This window comes from Phlebotomus papatasi, chromosome 1 (genome assembly GCF_024763615.1).
Source record: "Phlebotomus papatasi isolate M1 chromosome 1, Ppap_2.1, whole genome shotgun sequence".
Lineage (NCBI taxonomy): Eukaryota > Metazoa > Arthropoda > Insecta > Diptera > Psychodidae > Phlebotomus > Phlebotomus papatasi.
Genome location: NC_077222.1, coordinates 55,665,304 through 55,686,343, shown reverse-complemented (window position 1 = coordinate 55,686,343; position 21,040 = coordinate 55,665,304). Strand labels below are relative to the sequence as shown.

The following is a 21,040-nucleotide window of genomic DNA, read 5'->3' as shown; positions in this document are numbered from 1 at the left end:
CGTAAGCAATTGCTCACACTGAATTTTCAACAAAGCAATTTCAACTCAAATCATATTCAAAATTTAACGTATTTAGTGTTAAAATCTTCGAAAAAGAACAAATATTTAGATAGAAATCCTTATTCATCAAATATTGGAATAAAAATCCATAATTTTAATCAATTTATTTTTAGTGTCCAATTTTATCCTCAAAGTGTCCAAATCTTTTTTTTTGCCAAAAAAAATCCTGGTAACTTAAAGTAGATTGGAATCGGGGACCTTGCATCCACCATAGAACGAACGACCGGTCCTCCACTTGATCCATTGAGTGCCCTTCTTGTGTTCGCAAGCTTTTCTTTAATTCTATTACTTAACAATGATCTTCATCAATCCGATTTACCTTGTTTGTTTGATCGGTGAAGATCATCCTTAGTGCAATGATTAAAGAAAAGCTTACGAACAACAGGGTAGTAAAGCCATACGTATTTACGATACCTTAGTAGTTTCCATGGATCCTTTAGAAATTTCCAGTGAATTGCTAAAGATTTAGAGGTCTGACTTTCTCTAGTTTCCCGCAATTGGCTACCCCATGGTTTGAACTTTACCTTTAATCTTGATTTTTCTCAAACGTACAACTTTTTTCGAAACTGAGAGGTTTCAGATTTAAGAGGATTCAGATTGCTTTTTGTCCGTTTTATAGATTTACTGGCTAAATTAATGAAAAATATTGATTTTTAATATTATTATTATTATTATAAATAAAGCTTGTTATGTGGTAAGGGGGCGTGGCCAATTTTTCTAAATTCTGTCCTGCAGATACCTTTGCAAATCAGACGTTGTGATTGACATATTTCGTTCTACTCCATTATTACCGTATAAAGAATAGATCTTCAATCAGATATTGATCATATCTCCCTAAAGGGGCGTTACTGAGCCAAATTTATGGGCGCGGTGTATTTAGTTACCCAAATATTATTCCCGTGCAAAATGTGAGAAAAAATCGAAACAAAATTACTGTTGCCAAGTAAAAAAGTCCGTCAGTTTTTTTTAACAATGTTTTTATTTTCTTTGTAAATGTAAATGCTGGTTTTTGTGGGAAAGGTATTTCAGGTTTAGTAATTGGATCAATTGCCTTTCAGGTTCAATCCGATTCAGAGTCATCATCAGTGGAGATTGAGCCAAATTCAGCAACGGAAATTTCCACAGATTCGGAATTTGATCATGATCCCATCACAAAGACACCTCCTCAGATTGTCATTGATGATACATTCCTGAGGCGACCGACTCGTGTGCACATTCGACAGGGAATGATTTCAAATGGCCTGAGGAATCGGCAGGTGACAAAGACAAACAATAGTGGCGAGGGAAAAATGAGTGAGTTCAGTAGTAAAATTGAATTGGATATAAAGCCTCTGGTTCAGGTTGATCCGTCAGTGTTGGCAAGTACCAATCGTACTCCACTTCGGAATCCTCGTCCGGGTGACTATATGCTCAACAAAGCCCCAAGTACTGAGGGGATTGCATCGAAGAAGAGTTTGGAACTGAAGAAACGATATTTACTGGGGGAAACTGCAAATACGGGTCTAATGAAATCTGGTTCAACTTCAGTTTTAGATTCGGCTTTTAAGAATTTTCACTCAAATATTTCTCAATGTCAGAAATTGCTCAATCCTGGATCAGATATTAGTCCGACAATGCAGATGTTTCTCAAGCAGACGAATAGATTGAGTGGAAGTAGGGAGGATAAGAAGGAGATTGAATCGAATAGGATCAATGAGAAAATTAATGTTTATGGGATGAATAATAATTTGAGGGAGATGGTTGAGAAGAGAATTGAGGAGGAGCATGTAGTGCCGACGGAAACGATAAATACGGCATTGGTGGAGAATAAATTGAAGGATTTTATCAGTGGCAAAAGTAATGATGATATTCCAATAGTTGATCTTGCAAATGTTGATCTTCCGGAGGATATGATAAGGGCTAATCAGGAGTTTATTGATAAATTGGAGTGCAGTGAAGATGTGGAAAATAACAAAGTGATAGAAGTTATTGATCTCACGGCTGATTCCACTCTGGGAAAATTTGATTCAATGGGAAGTTTGGATAAGAATGAGCAAGTAGTGCCGGATTCTCTGTCATCGGTGAAGAGTAAAATTGAAGCTGATAAATCAGCTATTGATTCACTGTTGCGACAGAGGGATGTGTTAGATGTGCAAGAGACCACAATTCAGGTGCCTGTGATGAATTCATGGGAACCGAAGAAGAAGCCCAAGTCGGATTCTGACGTGGAATCTGATAGTTTGTCCAATTCATCGAGTACATCGAGTTTAGAGGAGATTCCACACTATATTCTTGATTCTACCACTAGTCCAGATACTCAGGTCAATGAACGTTTTGTTCCGCGACTTGAAGTGAGGGATACAACGGGTGAATTGATGCAAATTGATAGTTTGATGATTGTCGATGGGAAGTACATTGGGGATCCGGAAGATTTGAAGTTACTGGAAAAATTGCCTGAAATTCAGGTTAAGGAGGAAAATCCCGCACAGAGTGAATGTGATATTAGTTGCAATAATGATGAGAAGAAGAATGATGTGGCTAGGGGAATTGGTGAAGTATTGCGGAGGAATGATTCATTCAAATTTGATGCACGCAATAAGAGTAAGATTGAATCATTGAAGAATTTACCATTGAATTTGGAGGAGACACGTGATGGAGGGGATAGTGTACTTGAGTCACCAATTATTGATCGTGATAAAACACCCACAGCTAATGCGCCACCTGGATTTGGTGGTCAATCGGATTCAGAGACAGAAATTACGGGGCAAGTGTTGACCGAAACGGAATTGTCCGATTGGACGGCTGATGATGCAGTTTCGGAGAATTTTGTTGATATTGAATTTGCCCTGAATTCCAATAAGGGTACAATTAAGAGAAATAAAAAGGCAAAGAAAAAGATGCCACAGCAGGAACAACCAACTGTTCAGCAACTCAGTGATGGTGATCTTGAGAGTAATATTATGAAGAGCTTTGACATTGACAATATTGAATTCATGGATACAGGGTCTGATGGATGCGTAGAGACTTATTCGACCACAAATAAGGGTATGCTGAGAAATCGGGGATATGTGGAATTTGTGGATCATGTTCCAGAACAAATTTCCAGTAGATATTGTCCCAGTTATCGCAGTGATACTGGATATTCGAGTTCATCACGCTTGAATTTGGGATATGGTAAACCGGAAGTGAGTCCGGCAAAAGAAATTCCCGGTATTGATTATATTGAGCAAGGAGCCTGTGTTTTGTCATCATCCAGTGAGGGTGAACTCAAAACTCCCGTCAACGAAATCACTAAATCTGTGTTCACTGATACATCATCGTCTCAGGTCAAAAGTCAAGATTCAGAACAACATTCCAGCCTCAATAATGAAATTGAAGATGACAGTCTTGTTCTCATAACATCCCAAACAAATACCACGGAAGATAGTGAAGCACTTACCGTTGTAACTAGTCCATTAGATTCAGCAGATAAAAATGCCGTAGAACAATCATTTGGTGAAGCTGTAAAAGCAATTTCAAAGGATGATTCTCATCGAAATACACCCGATGAAATGAGCTATGAAGACTATGTGAGGAAATTACAAATGAAAATTTCTCAAATAAGTAATTCACGGGATTCAATTGATGTGAAAAAGTCCAAGAGGAGATCGTCAAAGGGAGAAACTGATTCTAGTGCTCCTGAACTCCCATCCCCAACGTCCTTTGCACCCAATAAACTCAGTATTTTCGATGATAAAATCAAAGAACCGCCCACACTTACCAAGAAACTCGAGGAAATTACAAAGGAACGGGCAAAGCAGAAAGATCTCATTCATGATCTCGTGATGGATAAGTTGCAGACGAAAAAGCAACTTAATGCAGAGAAAAGACTCAATAGAAGTCGATCACGACAATTTGGCGGTACCAGTGGAAGTTTAACACTTTCCGGACTTTCATCTTTTGACCTTCCGCACTGTCATCCAGTTCCAGGAGACAAACGTACACCTCCATCGAAAGTCTTTGAACCTCTTCAGTCACCTAGTAAAGTCCTCGAGACTACAATATCATCTCCGGATAAACTAAAAGATCGACCTGTCAGTGAAAATGTTGACAGTAAATTTGGTGGAATTGTTTTACCTGTATCACCGAAAAAACTGACAAAAACTCAGTCTTTCTGTGGCTACAGTTCACGCTTGACGTCAGCAGAGAATGACTTAATTGCAGAATCCTTCAAAACACCAATTCCACCACCAAGAAGTGCCCGGAGAATTGATGAAAAAACTCTAGTACATTCCGATAAACTCCGTCAAGAAGCTCGGGCTAGGGCCAGATTGAAATCCAACGAAGATCTCGGACTTAGTCCTGAAGAAAAGATGCAAATGCTAAGGAAACGCTATCAATTAGATCTCGCAGATACACCCAATAAATCCGATGATGCAAAAGTGCGTGAACAGAAGCTAATGGCTTCCAAAAGTGTTAGTGATATTTCAACAGCAAATTCCTTCGTGCAATTCGAAAAGAGTATCGATGGTGATAGTGTTGGAAAGAGTACACCTAGAAAATTCTTCAAAGGTACAGAATTTACGTCAGATTCAAATTTGACTGGAGAATCTATGGTCAATGATAAGACGCCCAATGGAAAGAAGGAGAGTCCAAAGAGACAGAATGATCGAAGATCGAGGAGTAAGGATCCGGAACGCCGGAAAAGTATTATACAGACAGTATCGGACTTTTTTCACAAGAAAAAGGACTCGAAGGATGCCATCAATCAAATTAACAAAGACAAAGCCGATGGAGTTTTTGGGCTCTTCAAGTTGTCGTCAAAGCATAAAGAAAAATCAAAGGTAGGACAATCAATTCTTTGCATATCCGATTTTTTTTTGATTTCTTTATGAATAGGGCTGTGTCTTTGAGAAATTGAAATTTACCGGCAATTTACAACATAGAATTTTAAGATGATCCTAATATCCAAAATTCGTAGAAAACCGTCTTTGCTGTAAGCCCTGTTGGGGTTCACCTAAATAATATTGTAAATTTTTGAGGAAAATTGAGATCTGAGTCTGTCGCTTTTATTGCAACTCACTCACTGAAGTAAGGGGAAACTAGGAGGGGAATTCTGTAACGCTCTGGCAATGCCATATGACAAATTGGGTTCGAATCTTAGGAGAGCTTTTTCGAAAATGCGATTCTGTAGCCGTGACATTGCCATTTCAGCTCACGTGACATTGTCAGAAATCACATATTTGAGAGTTCTGGCAATTGAAATGACAATAAATTTAGTTACACAAATCAACCAAGACGTATACTGTATTTTCATGAAATCATCAAGTAAAGGGATTTCATTAAAAATTCCATGAATTGCATTTTCGAACTCATATGATATGACAAAAAAAGCTCTAATGGCATTTTCAGGTTTCGAACTCACGCGTGACAATGCCACGAAAATTACAGAATTCCTATACAGGAGGGGAATTCTGTAACGCTCTGACAATGCCATATGACAAATTGGGTTCGAATCTTAGAGGAGCTTTTTCGAAAATGCGATTCTGTAGCCGTGACATTGCCATTTCAGCTCACGTGGCATTGTCACAAGTCACATCTTTGAGATTCCTGGCAATTCAAATGACAATGAATTTTCTTAAATAAATCAAATCAACCAAGACGTACTGTATTTTCATAAAATCATCAAGTAAAGGGATTTCATTAAAAAATCAATGAATTGCATTTTCGAACTCATATGATATGACAAAAAAAGCTCTAATGGCATTTTTCAGGTTTCGAACTCACGCGTGACAATGCCACGAAAATTACAGAATTCCTATACAGGAGGGGAATTCTGTAACGCTCTGACAATGCCATATGACAAATTGGGTTCGAATCTTAGAGGAGTTTTTTCGAAAATGCGATTCTGTAGCCGTGACATTGCCATTTCAGCTCACGTGCCATTGTCACAAGTCACATCTTTGAGATTCCTGGCAATTCAAATGACAATGAATTTTCTTAAATAAATCAAATCAACCAAGACGTACTGTATTTTCATAAAATCATCAAGTAAAGGGATTTCATTAAAAAATCAATGAATTGCATTTTCGAACTCATATGATATGACAAAAAAAGCTCTAATGGCATTTTTCAGGTTTCGAACTCACGCGTGACAATGCCACGAAAATTACAGAATTCCTATACAGGAGGGGAATTCTGTAACGCTCTGACAATGCCATATGACAAATTGGGTTCGAATCTTAGAGGAGTTTTTTCGAAAATGCGATTCTGTAGCCGTGACATTGCCATTTCAGCTCACGTGGCATTGTCACAAGTCACATCTTTGAGATTCCTGGCAATTCAAATGACAATGAATTTTCTTAAATAAATCAAATCAACCAAGACGTACTGTATTTTCATAAAATCATCAAGTAAAGGGATTTCATTAAAAAATCAATGAATTGCATTTTCGAACTCATATGATATGACAAAAAAAGCTCTAATGGCATTTTTCAGGTTTCGAACTCACGCGTGACAATGCCACGAAAATTACAGAATTCCTATACAGGAGGGGAATTCTGTAACGCTCTGACAATGCCATATGACAAATTGGGTTCGAATCTTAGAGGAGTTTTTTCGAAAATGCGATTCTGTAGCCGTGACATTGCCATTTCAGCTCACGTGGCATTGTCACAAGTCACATCTTTGAGATTCCTGGCAATTCAAATGACAATGAATTTTCTTAAATAAATCAAATCAACCAAGACGTACTGTATTTTCATAAAATCATCAAGTAAAGGGATTTCATTAAAAAATCAATGAATTGCATTTTCGAACTCATATGATATGACAAAAAAAGCTCTAATGGCATTTTTCAGGTTTCGAACTCACGCGTGACAATGCCAGGAAAATTACAGAATTCTCCTACAGGTTGCAATTTCGGTCACTTCTTTTGTTCCTAAAACTTCCATCGAGATTTTTAATTTTCGCATACTCTAGATATATAAAGTAGGGACATATTAATGGTCCTAGGGTCAACCTATGGGGGGGGGGGTTCCCCGAAGGTCCCAAGTCTCTATCTTCTCTCACCATTTTGCTTGCATCTAATTCTAGTTTAGATTGAAAATAATACGCAAAAAATAAAAAAAAACATTTAAGACATTCGTTCCTCAACTTACCACCGAGACTGGACTCCAATTTTAGTTTTGAACATTAACAGTAGTTTTTTACAAGAGATTATTCTTGACACACAAAAAATTTACCAACAAACTTTCCCGTAATTCCACTTTTCTCCCAAACGTGACTTATTTCGGAACAATAATTTTTCCCAAATGTGCGACTTATTTTGAAACGGAGGGAGTACAAAATAACAAATTGATTTTTTGTTACATCATATAAAAAAGTGTTGCTTGGAACCTTGCAGATTGTTTATCGTCTTTGTTTTACCCAAGATAATTTTTATAATACATTGTGAAAAGAATAAAAGAATATAGACATAGCTTTGAGTGATATTTCGGTCACCTTGATTCTCATAACAGTTCCTTGCCCTTCCGGAATTCTTCCAAAGCCTGTTTCACAATATGTCATTCGTGAAAGCGACATTTTTTGTTTTTATTTTGCATTGTATTATCTCTTGAGTATGCAAAAACTATAAACTTCATGGATATTTGAGGAACAAAAGAACTGGCCAAAATTGTAAGCTGGACGAATTTTGGTACAGTTACAATATTTTTCTTAGTTTTGACTTATTTTGGCATATAAATATGTAGGTTCTTTCAAAAAAATTCTATCCTGTATGTATTTTTTAATAGATACAAAAATACACCATAAGGTCAATTTGACCATTAGCTTTAAGTTCACCTTACTTAACTCTGATTGATCTTGTAATGTACGATATTCAACAAGACACAGCCCTACAAAAACAAAAAAAACAAAATTCAAATTTATTTAAACAATCTGAGAAAAATATGGAGACAATTGGCTAAAGCAATCTCATAAAGTTAATTTAATTATTAAAGAAAAATTGAAGAACTAATAATGAATTTTGCCCTCATCTGCTATTCCAGTCGTGCTTTGATGTACGAGAATTAATGATTTATTGTGTAAGCATACCTCAAAGTTATATTTTGAGTCCGAAGTGTCGTTTTCTATGTTCGTTTTTCTAGCTGTGAATTTTTTTATTTTCATTTTCATTGTTTATTTTTATTTGTCTTTTGTTATGGAAGTGTTTCATTTTTCTTTGGGTTTTTTTTTCTTTTTCTTCTATAGATTTGCCAAGATTGTTTTATGATGTTATGTAACTCACAAATTTTATCAGAAAAATTGTTGTATTCCTTTCTATGGATTATTTTTTATTTTGCAGCCCGCGAAGTGAAGTTAGAAGAACACAAAGTTAAGCTTTAGAAGTTCAGTGTGTTTTTTTTCTAGAATTATCTGTAGGATTATGGGAAAAGATCGAGTTATCCGAAGCTTCAATGGTCCGAAAATAGCGCGCTTTCCATTAACCATATTCTAGACATATATTTTTTTTACTTTTACAATGACCTTGAATCATTCCTTTTTAACTGTCCTAACTCCTTTTCAAGGTCAAATATTAAAAAGTTTAAAAAGCCTATTTCTCAGAGATTTGAGGCAAGTTTGATATCATTTAAAATATTTTGAAATTCTGGATGAGTCTGAATTAGTTTTAACCGACAAAAAAATGAAAAAAAAATCGATTATTTTCCAAAATTTCATTGTATTATTTGTAATACATTTCTGATCAAAATTTGTTGTAATCAAACAATCGGTGAAAATCGTTTGTAAATTGATAAACCGCAAAGCTTGAATTCCCGAGCGGAATATTTTTCTTATTCGAAAAATTTCTTGTTAGAGGCCTAACCTTTATTTTTATTTTTTTTATATTAAATTTGATAGTTGTGTTCTTAATGTGTTGGAGGTCTACTTGAAACCTATTCCAAAACTTTCTATACAGAGTAAAAAAAAATAACACTATTATAGTGTGTAATCTTTCACACTACTATCATAGTGTTAAATTTGAAAAAAAGTGTTTAATTTAAAATTGTTTAATTTAAAGTCGTTGATTTTCCAGATGTTGAATTTGGAATTGTTGACTTTAAAAATTGTTGAATTTTTATGTGTAAATTCAAAAATTGTTGAATTCTGTTTATTGTTGAATTTTCTTTTAATTTCGAATATTTTGATTTTTTTGCCTTTTTAGGCATTTTTATTGGTTTTTCCTGTACTCGGGATCCCCCCCCCCCCCCCTAATGCGAAATGATTACATCTGATGCTCGGATATTCACGATATACTTATTATGCATATAAATATTTGATGTTCTATATGACTTTTGCCCAATGAAAAGCATCTCGACTGAAGTATAAGTCTTAAGTGGAAATTCAACAATTTTTACACAACTTTTGTTTAAAAATTAAACTACTTTTGTCTCAAAATTCAACAACTTTTGTTTAAAAATTCAACAAATTTGGTTGAAATACACAAGGCTTCACAATATAATAGTGTTAAAAATTATGATCAAACTATAATAGTGTTAATTTTTGATCATGTGACAAAAAATACCATAAAGTTGTGTATTTTTTCACACTATATAATGTGAAAAACTGTAATCATACTATAATAGTGGTAATTTTTAGAATTTTTCAAACAGTTTTATATCACGAAACATTATTGTTGAAAAATTTTTATGATTATAACAGTGAGAAATTTTACACAGATCGCAATTAAATAATTAATTTATTCGATTCCACACTATTATAGTGTTAAAATTTTACACATGTTCAAATTAAACAACATTGTTGAAAATTTTTCAACTATAATAGTGGTAATTTTCAATCACGTGACAATGAATTACCAAAATGTTGTGCATTTTTTAAACATTTTTAAATTAAACAACTAAAATGGTCGATTTTGCACTATTATAGTAGTTATATTTTACACATTTTTTTACTGTGTACTTCATAATCTCTCGATTTGCTATCGTGATATGAGGTTTAAAAAAACAACTTTAAAAAAAAAATCATGTACAAAAATGGGGCACCTTTAAATTCAGGTACCTTTGAAATTGGGCATTCTTCGTCTATTTTTAAGATCAAGTGAGGGTTATCATGATGTAAATTAACTTCACAATTGATTTCTCGAGCTACATTATATCATGGCGAAATCCAGTTCCGTTTAAAGATAGTAGAAAAATGCCCAATTTTAAAGGTACCTGAATTCAAAGGTGCCTCACTTCCCCCTTGCGTAAACATTTTTGCTTATCTTTTTTTTTGTAATGTTGGAATTTGATGTTCAATGCGTTTCAACCTTGAATTGTGAATTTTTTCCGAACATGATCTAATCTTATCTCGTAGAATATTCTTGCTTCAACAAACACTTATAGTTGGACATAAAGATATTAAGCCTGATTCATTCTTAAATATCTTTTTGTTTTACCATTGTCATACTTTTAGGCTGACAAGTGCTTTGTCAAAAATGATCCGCAAAGAGGTAATTGGAGAATCCGTATCATAGGTTTAAAATCTTGGCAAATCTGTTTTTTGTGCAGTAGATTTTTTTTTTTACTAAAAAACACGATTTTTTGGCCCCAATTAATCTTTGGGTGATTTTTGGGCATCACAGGAAAAGGAGAATTCTCCATCGTATTCGGAACGAAGCAAATCAGAGGATTGCCTTAAAGCTGATTGGCGCAATCGCAGGAGTGAAGATGAATTGACACCACCACCAATTCCGCCTCTTCCTCTAAATTACCAGAGATCCGATGATGAAAGTACATCAGTGGCTGAAAATCGGGAATTAAAGAGATTGAAGGCAATGTCAAAGGCATCACGTCAGGCAGAACTGAAGCGACTGAGGATTGCGCAGGAGATTCAGCGAGAACAGGAAGAAATAGAAGTACAAATAAAGGAATTGGAAGCAAGAGGTGTAATTATTGAGAAAGTACTTCGAGGAGAAGGATCCTTTGGAGAATAGTTAGTGTCTTAGTTTTTTTTTATTTTAGTTTGAATTTGTTTGATTAATCTAATTTATTTTTCAGCTTCAATGCAAGTGATCCCAGTGGGGCTAGTGATGAGAAATATCTGAAAGAATTGCTCGAGATATGGCGAAATATAACACAATTGAAGTAAGTTTTAGAGAGATATAAAATTATCAATAAATTTGTTCCATTACAAAATACCTTTCTATTTTTTTTCTTCAGAAAACGTGATCAGGAATTAGGAATTAGAGAACAAGAACTGAAACTTGAACATCGTCATGCTCAGCTGAAAGAACAACTCAATATGCGGTTGTCTTGTAGCAGTAAGTACTTTAATAATTTTATTTTTTTGACTTTTTGTCATAGATTTCTGTATTTTTCCTAACTTTTTTATTGTTTAATTTTCCTATCCCATTTGTGTCTTTTTTTTTGTAAGGAAACTTCCATGGAAATCACTCAAATCTACTTTACTAATTTTTATCACTTTCAAAACTCTCTGTTTTACTGTATCATTTTCATGATGATGTTTCACTTGTGTATCTTATATAGATAGAAATGTGAGTAGAATGTTTTAATTAGTGCTGTCTTCATGGGAGTGGTTCATTTAGCATTCATCAGCCAATATAGGGAATTGAAAAAAAAGCGAAAAAATGGAACGGAATCCTCAAGACGAATTTGCTTATATCATTCTAAAACAACTCATTTAGCAATTTACAGCCATTACATTACAAAATATCAAACATTGAAAGATTGCATTTAAATTTAAAGGTTTGGAAAAAGTCAAAATATGATAATTTTTTTGAATTTAGGTAATATCCAACTCGAGGTTCTGAGATACATGTGTAATGTAACTTAAAGAATGCGCAACATTCTTTAGGAGAAGGTGCTTCGTAATGACTAAATTTTCCTATGTTTCTCAATAAACGTGCTTTAAGTTCAGTTGGACATTAATTTTTTTCCAAAAAACTCCATTAAAATTATAAAATTTAAATGATATAGTTTAAGATAGCTCCACTGAATTATGATACGGGTTTCAAACTGGAGGTTTGGTCCTGTTCTCAAAGGTCCTGAAATCCGAAATAATAAGAAATTAATTTGTGAGGTTTTCTAAGATGTAATGGAGAATTATCCCTTTATTTTGAATCCTAAGTCTCTTTTTTTGAAAAAAATTTTGGTAAGAAATTAGAGAAGTTAAGTCAACTGACTAAATCTTAGATCTGAAGTCTGTATAAGAGTCTAAAAAATCTATTCCTCTTATTAAGTATCCCAAGTCATTTTTTCCAAGAATCTTGACTGTTGAGCTTAATCCTTCAATTAGAAAAAAAAGAGGGTGCTATTAACTTTTTTTCCTCATAACTTTAACACTTTTTAAGTGTAAAAATATATCAACATTTTTTAATGTTAATTATACACCTTTTTAAGGGTAAAATTAACATGAAAAAGGGTAACTTTAACCTAAAAAGGGTAATATTTACACCGATTTCGGATCAATACTGCAGGGTAAAATTAACATTTCCGGAATGTTATTTTAACTTTTTCGGATTTCTCTCAGTATTGCGGATAAATGTCTGGTTTAAAGAATCGTTTACCGACCTAGAGCCCAAACGGTTGCAGTTATCAACTTCAGGTCTTTGCTGACACGGTCGGCGGTCTTCACTAGTGGTTAAGCCCAGTTTCCGAAGGTCTTAAAATTGTAAATAGCAACCAATTTTATTAATTTTTTCAAAATCTAATAAATCGTTTGCCTTAGTAGAAATTTAAAATTTTTGAAAAAACAATTGTGAAAATTAGGAGTTAAGCCATAGGGGAAAATGAGACACCATCGAACACTGCGATTTTTTAATTAATTATTAGACTTCAGAGAACGAGACCCACATGTATTCATATATACTACACAGAAAAAAAAATTTTTGTAAAAATGTTCGTAAATATTTGTGAATTCCTATGGGGGAGTTACGAAATGCTCGTGAATCGTATAACACACAAACAAGTTTGTAAATGTTTGTACTTTTTTCACAAACTTTGTTCGTAACATGATCATTTGACGAAATTTTTTTGTACTTTTACAAACATTTGTTTGTAAATGTTGGTAAACACCCAAAAAATGTTCGTAAAATTTTGTCATTTGTTCGTAAATGTTCGTAAAATGTTCTATAGGAAAACAAAAAATTTACGAACAAGTGACAAAATTTTACGAACATTTTTTGGGTGTTTACCAACATTTACAAACAAATGTTTGTAAAAGTACAAAAAAATTTCGTCAAATGATCATGTTACGAACAAAGTTTGTGAAAAAAGTACAAACATTTACAAACTTGTTTGTGTGTTATACGATTCACGAGCATTTCGTAACTCCCCCATAGGAATTCACAAATATTTACGAACATTTTTACAAAAATTTTTTTTTCTGTGTAGTATATATGAATACATGTGGGTCTCGTTCAATCAGTTTGTGCAAGCTTGAAAAATATTTTTATATCAAAGAAATGCAAAATTGCTTAATAATTACTCAACTGCAGCCTATTTGAATCAAATTACTTCTTGTTTATCAACTTTACGATTTTTAAGTTTTCCTTTTTAGTGGTGGATCAAATCGGTAGATTACAATAGATGTGAATATGAGGGATCGCATCTAAAATGAAGTTTCTTGGAAAATGTGAGAGAAGCCATGTCTTCTATGTGCGATCGATGAATCTGAGTCAAGTTTGTGAATTTTGTTCCACCCACAAAAAGTGCCTGTTCAGCCTAAAAGATTTTTACATAAATCTGATTCCTAATAACCCTTCTACCCTCTGTGATAGTAGTTTTTCAGAAAAGTGATATTAATTCTGCACAATCGTATGAAATATTGCACAGCAAAATTACAGTTTTGGACCTGTTTTTATTTTTTGCTTCCTGAAACTAGGAAAAAAGGATTAGACTCTCAATTTTTTCAGGAAAGATGGGATTTAAGGTTAACTATTACAATATATAGCCATATGTGAGATTCATAAAGGAATATGGGAGAAATATGAAGTGTCTGAAGGTAGCGTATGTGCGAACGATCAAAGCCTCCCCCTACTTGTAAGGCAGAAACGTCAGAATTTTTTAAAAAAGGCAATTTTTGACGAAAATTTTTGAAAAAGTTTTTAATAAAGTATGTGACAAGCTAATTATCTTAATTTATATTTTATTTAATTTCATTTGAATTTTCTTTTGCTTTGATATTTATTTTTAAGATATTTATTTATTTATATTTTAATTCTGATATTTTTAATGAATTGATTTATATTGATTTTATTTGCCGGTTTCACGAAATAAATAGCAATGCATACAAATCCAGTTTACTGATCGTGTCTTCAATTATTTTTTTTTCTTGAAGCAAAATTTTGTGTTAAAAGTACTTATATATATATCGAAAAACCAATGCAATCTTTCAATGTTATTTCATGAATTTTTACAGAGATTCTATTACTTCAATCTCACATAAATAAATTTATATAACCAACAATAATGTTTTAGTGGGAATTACCTTTTATTTAAAAATTGTGAATTATTTTAAATTTTTCCAGAATTGGACAAGAGTTCGGCCGATGTGGCGGCTGAAGGTGCAATTTTGAATGAAATGCTCGAAATTGTGGCCAAGAGAGCAGCCCTGAGGCCAACAGATGGGCTACCGACAACCGATGAAGTAAGTGCTGAGATTGTTGTGGCACCCACTTTGAACTGGGCCCCAGTTCTTGTTGTTTTTAGTTTTCTTTATGCATGCATTTTGTGGTTTGCTTACAGTAGATTAGAAAATTAGTCACACAAAAGTGATATTATATTTTGTGGAAAATGGAGATTGTGATTGAAGGTTTGACCTGATTTTTTTTTACTTTTGTATTTATCACCCATTTTTTTAATTTCTTATAATGCACTGTTTTTTTTTTAATTTATTGATCACACCAATTCACCACTATACTGAGAATAATTTTGTATAGCAAATTGCTATTTAAAAAGATAATTTCTGGCCTAATTGCACTTTTTCGTATGATAATTATTGTGATTTAATTTAAAATGTTAATAATGATATTAATTTTCCAATGTGCACAGATTTTTGCGAATTTTTCTATTTGTATGTAAATGTGTTCTAAAGCATGCCTCAAATGTGCTAATGTTTTTGTTTTAAGTTGATATTTTCCAAATTTTAATATTCCTAATTTAAATTATTGGTTTTTTTGTACATATTCCCTAATGACAATTTTAGTAATAAATTTTTTTCTCTCTCTTTGCTCTAGATATGATTTGATCGTGACAAAATAGAATGGATTTTTGGTTGAGATACAGAAAAAAAATGTAATTATTCATATGAGACATGTTTGAGACGAGCTAGAAAAAAAAATCAGAATAGTAGGGCAAGAGATTTTTTTCAAAATTTTAGGTTCAGAGTTTTAAAAGTGGAAAAAAACCTAAAAAACAAAAAAAATATTTTAACTATTACTTTTATTATTCTAAGAAAAGCCTGCCAAAAAAAAAAGAATTAAAAGAACGTCACAATACTAAAGTAATATATGAAACTAATGTAATGTGTAGCAAAAGATTCTCATGTAGCGTCTTTCTAAGTGATAAAATGAAATTCCCAGTTTTGAGCACAATGTAAAAATGTTCTGTCTCTATCCTCTTCATTTTATTTTATTTTAATACAATTTAAATATGTAACAAAATTACTGGTTTTATTAAATCGCAATATTGTATACTTATGATATTTTATAACCAAAAATAATACAAATTAATTAATTATTAATACAAGTAAAATTTTGGGTTTTCATTTTCTTACTGGATGTATTCCACGAGAATCCCTTGATACTCGAGTGTGGACGTTTTGAATCCCCTTGAATTTTTCTTCCAACTTCTTACTCAGCCAAGACGGCCAACATCAAGTTGCTTAATTTCCCAAAATTGAGTTAAAAAATCAAGTATTTCTGAGGTAGTTTAATTTCTCTTTCGAATTTGTAATGATCCATCGTAGGGGAATTATGTAATGCCCTAGAGACATTTACGACTTAAGCCGAGACACACGGTATAACGTGATTTAATCAAAATAATGATCAGTAGGGGAATTCGAAATCCGTAAATATCAATCGAGCTTTTTTCTCAAATATGTGACTTCTGACAATGCTACGTGAGCTGCAATGACAATGTCACAGTTACAGAATCACTTTTCCGAAAAATAGCTCTCGTGAGATTCGAACGTAATTTGTCATATGGCATTTCCAGAGTGTTACAGAATTACCCTATAGATTACAATTCCATCAGTTTCTAACTAATCCGTCTCTCGGTTTAAGCCAAGAAACTGCTTAGTTTGTGCACTGAGAAAAAAAAGAAGCTGCGATTAACTTTTTTTCGTCATAACTTTAACACTTTTTGGGTCTAAAAATATATCAACATTATTTAATGTTAATTTTACACCTTTTGAGAGTAAAATCAACATGAAAGAAGGGTAACTTTAACCCATAATACACCTAAAAAGGATAATATTTACACCGTTTTCGGATCAATACTGCAGGGTAAAATTAACATTTCCGGAATGTTATTTTAACTTTTTCGGATTTCTCTCAGTGTGGGAATTTATTCAAATCATTATTTTGATTATAATTACATTAAGCTGTCTCTCGGTTTAAGTCGTAAGTGTGTCTAGGACATAATATTCTGGAAATGCCATTTGACAAATTGTGTTCGTATCTTAGGAGAGCTTTTTTCGAAATTGTGATTCTGTAGCCGCGACATTACCATGCTTACATGACATTGTTAGAAGTCACATTATTTGAGATTTCTGGAAAAATGGCAATAAATTTTATTGAACAAATCGACCATGATTGACTGTATTTGCATATCATTAAATTAGATTTTTAGAATTAAAAAAGCTCGATCGCCATTGTCAGGTTTCGAACTCACGTCTGACAATGCCACAAAAATTACAGAATTCTCCTACTGACAAGATAATTTTTATTCCCCTCAAACACCTGAAAATAATAATTTTACTTAACAATATTTTTTCATACATACAATTATTTTGAGCCGTCACTTGGTTTGTTCTTAAGTCTGACAAATTTGTTTTTTTTTTTATTTGTTACGTTTTGACTCTTTGACTTTATCTCGAAGTTTGCAAAACTATGTGAATTCTGCTAAATAGCTAAAAAATAACGAGAAAAAGGACATGCATAAGTAATGTAATGACCATGCAATTATTACGGTAAGTGAAATTAATTTATCATTACTATACCTGCCGATTTTACTCGGAGGTTTTTTGAATTGTAACGGTATATTCTAGTACATTTAGAGAAATTCTGTAGATTTTCGGCAGAATATCTGCATAGGAAATCTGCATAGTCCCCATTGTCTCAACAAAAATATTGTTGATTTATCAAGAAACTGTAGAAGTTACAAAGAAAATGGTATGCTCTGTTTAACAAGCATTTTCGATTAAACATTTTAGATGAGTAAAAATATTCAAGCAAAAATTCAAATTTCTTAAAAATCGCCCATGGAATGATACAAAGATACGAAATTTAGGTCGACACTCTGCTTAAAGTTTTCACTTCACTATTCTCTACTTATAACACGGCGCCGCAGAATTCTTTATTTTATATAAACACTGTGATATCACCAAGAATCACTTTATTGAATTTTGCAAACAAAATTCAATGAAAAATATTCCATCTTTTCAGACACAGCTGTCTGGAAAGTCTGGAATGTAGAAAAAAATCTACAGAAAATCGGCAAAATATCTAGGGGAAAGTGACCATGCTTGATAATAACTATTTTTTTCCAACGTTAATCAATAATTATAATTCACAGCAATATATTTTAATAGCTGGTCCTAAGCCTCACATTTTCTAAAAAAATTAGGATCTCAGCTCTTTTTCCCTAGTTTCAGGAAGCAAAAATTAAAAATGGGTCCAAAACTGTAATTTCGATACATGATATTTCATAAATATTTATTAATTAATGTCGCTGTTCTGGAAAACTACTATCATAGGCACATAGAGAGTTCATCAGTATTAATATTTATGTAAAAATATTTTTACTTGGGGACACTGTTTTTTATGGTGGTGAGAAATTCATAAATTCTACCTGTGTCCATCCTATATTTTAAAAAGGGTCCATGAATGATAATTTAAATGTAGCAACTCTATCATTAGATGTGATTCTTTCATAATTACACCTATTGTAATCCTCCAATTTTATCGACAATTGACATAGCCTTAAACCCTGTTGCCTGAATTTTAAGGTTGCAGAGTGACATTTTCATGGACTCAAAGTGAAAAAATGGTTTTCGCTAGCGCCCTAATGTCATAAAAACATGGCTTAGAAAAATTAGATAAAAGTTATCTTAAAACTAATAACCAGTCGTACAAATGATTTAAGCAGATAGATTAGAGTTCCGTCTAAATATTGATATGCATTTTTTTGTATCCGGTGAAATTTTTACAGTGAAAATGGGCCTCCGAATTGTCGAATCAATTATTATACAGGAAGGCCCCGGACCCAACTTGTATAAAAATCGCCACTGAATTTCCATTTTCTTCTTGAAGAAAATCTAAGATTTTTCAAGAACTATTTGAGGTGGGATTATGAACCTAATAAGTGAGACATTTTTTGTCATATTGGAGGAATTGCTTCGGTCTGTGTGATACTCAGAAAATAATCACAAACCTTGGAAATCATTTTACAGTATCAAGCATGGGAACTTTCCCCTACAGGAATTCATCAGAGTATGCACCAGGATTCGTCAGAAAATCTGCTAGAATTTCTGACAAACTTTGTCCCAAGCCCAAATAAAATTCGTAGGAATATCTACAGATTTTCGGCAGAGGTGTAGATATTTTCTGCAGAAATCTTAAACATATCTGACGAAAATATTTGACGGGAGGTGATCATGAGGAAAAAGAAATGCTGAATGTATTCTTTTTATAACATTGCCTAAAATAATCGAGTTTGGACCTTTTCAAGTGGGTGGCGAGAAGTGGTTACAAAACTGGCGAAAAAATGGTGAAAAGTGGCGACGAAGTGGTTATTTTTGCATTGTTAAAAAAATTAGTTTTTTTTAAGTAGTCCAGCGTTAACTTCTAAGACTATTGTTTTCACGAATCAAAAGCCAATACATCTGAGTAGTTTTGTGTCAAATTTGAGTTATCTTGTAATAAGAGTTCAAAGGTTATAATAAAATTAATTCCTCTTTTTCCTAAACATGGCGATAAGTGGTTACTCCACCCTACGTCTACTAATAACCATGTAATAAAAAAAACATGTCTTGATAATTTATCACTATTTTAGGCTCCAACAACAATATCTAAAAGAGAGCCTCCTACAGTGAGCGAAATTCAAATAGGGACAGACTTATAAGTGTGTGGTGTGGGTGGTCTGTAAGTCGGATCGACCTAATATTTTTTTTGTATAATATAGGCCTATCCAACAAGACTTTTTATGGTAGTGACCCACGCGCAATTGCGTTCGTGCGTGAACGCCAGCCAAATATCAAATTTTTAGGTGATTTTTGAGCGAAATTCAAATAGGGACGATCCCGATTTTTTAAATAAAAGTGAAACAAATCAGATTAATGAGAATTATTTTAATATTGTGGACTTCATCTCTTATTCTTTATGCTAGAAATAAGGTCTTTTAGCTACACTTAAGACCAATTCATGAAGAGTTTCTTGCTTAATTAGCGCCATGCGCTACTGATAGCGTTCTTGAGTTCATATACGTTCCCCACGGTCGGATACTGCTTAACTTCTGCGTTAAATTATCTTGCAATGATGCCTTACAGATTTTCAATATGATTTGGGCTAGGTAAATCATCTGACTAATACAAAATGTGTAGTTTTTTGTCCTGAAACCATTTCATTACAAGACTTTCTTCGTGAATTCCCGCATTATTCTGCTGGAATTTGATATGACCACTAGTTTAAACTTCGGAAAATGCCACCGGTGCATCTTCAAATAATATTCAACACTTTTCAGATATAATTTTAGTGGTGATTCAACGGTTTCGTGTATTTACATAAAATGACTAAAACGACATATTAAAGCTCGTCTACCATTTACAGAAAAATATATCTCAATGGATAAAAATTGGAATAAACTTACTTTTTTCCGATCAAAAGAAGTTTAAACTGAATGAGTGAAATTGTTTTAAATATTATTGATATAACATACAGAGCAAAAACTTGGGTTGTGCAACTGTGATGACTTGGGCGGCTTTTTCACTTTAGAAAAAGACATGAATATGTCGGGTGACCAATAGAATGATATCTTAAAAGTGTTGAATACCAATTGAAGATGCACTGGTACCATTTTCAGAAGTCTAAACTAGTGGTAATGCCATTTTCCAGCAGAATTATGAGGGAAATTCATGAAGAAAGTCTTTTAATGAAGTGGTTCCAGGTAAAAAACTGCAAATTTTGGTTTATTCATTAATACCTGCCTTCCTAAATCTCAATGAAAATCTATGAGGTATCATTGCAATATAAATTAATGCAAGAGTTAAGCAGTATCATACAGTAGTGACAGTGGAGGACCTGATGCTCTCAGTAATGCTAATTAGGTAAGAAATTCTTCATGAATTGGTCTTAAATAGGGCTATAAGAAATTTTATTGGCACGAAGAATAAGAGATCAAGTCCACAATATTAAAATAATTCTCATTGATCTGATTTGTTTCACTTTTATTTAAAAAATCGGGATCGTCCCTATTTGAATTTCGCTCAAAAATCACCTAAAAATTTGATATTTGGCTGGCGTTCACGCACGAATGCAATTGCGCGTGGGTCACTACCATAAAAAGTCTTGTTGGATAGGCCTATATTATACAAAAAAATATGAGGTCGATCCGACTTACAGACCACAAACACCACACACTTATAAGTCCGTCCCTATTTGAATTTCGCTCACTGTATTATCAGATTAGCGTAGAATAAGAGAAAAAAATGTGAATTGCTGTCCTGAAGGCTTGAGAATTCCGTGCACTCTCTTAAATAGAGAGGTTGATTTAGCAGAATTCACTTAAAAGATAACAGACGAAGT

The 21,040-nt window shown here is 33.1% G+C and overlaps 1 protein-coding gene across 6 annotated transcripts in view; it reads left to right on the top strand.

The window, feature by feature from the left end:
• The window catches only part of LOC129807545 (F-actin-monooxygenase Mical), a 64,956-nt gene extending 49,186 nt beyond the window's left edge, over positions 1 to 15,770 (top strand). For 2 of the 6 annotated variants that reach the window (XM_055856956.1, XM_055856939.1), the window contains 6 exons: positions 1,119 to 4,862; positions 10,640 to 10,989; positions 11,055 to 11,141; positions 11,217 to 11,317; positions 14,546 to 14,664; positions 15,254 to 15,770. In XM_055856956.1, the coding sequence (XP_055712931.1) occupies positions 1,119 to 4,862; positions 10,640 to 10,989; positions 11,055 to 11,141; positions 11,217 to 11,317; positions 14,546 to 14,664; positions 15,254 to 15,259 (4,407 nt within the window). In that variant the 3' untranslated portion in view covers positions 15,260 to 15,770. Of the gene's footprint in view, positions 1 to 1,118; positions 4,863 to 8,066; positions 8,103 to 10,639; positions 10,990 to 11,054; positions 11,142 to 11,216; positions 11,318 to 14,545 lie in introns of all 6 variants that reach the window. The other 4 variants (XM_055856947.1, XM_055856912.1, XM_055856931.1 and 1 more) reach the window with 3 other exon arrangements.
• The last annotated feature ends 5,270 nt before the right edge of the window (positions 15,771 to 21,040 follow it).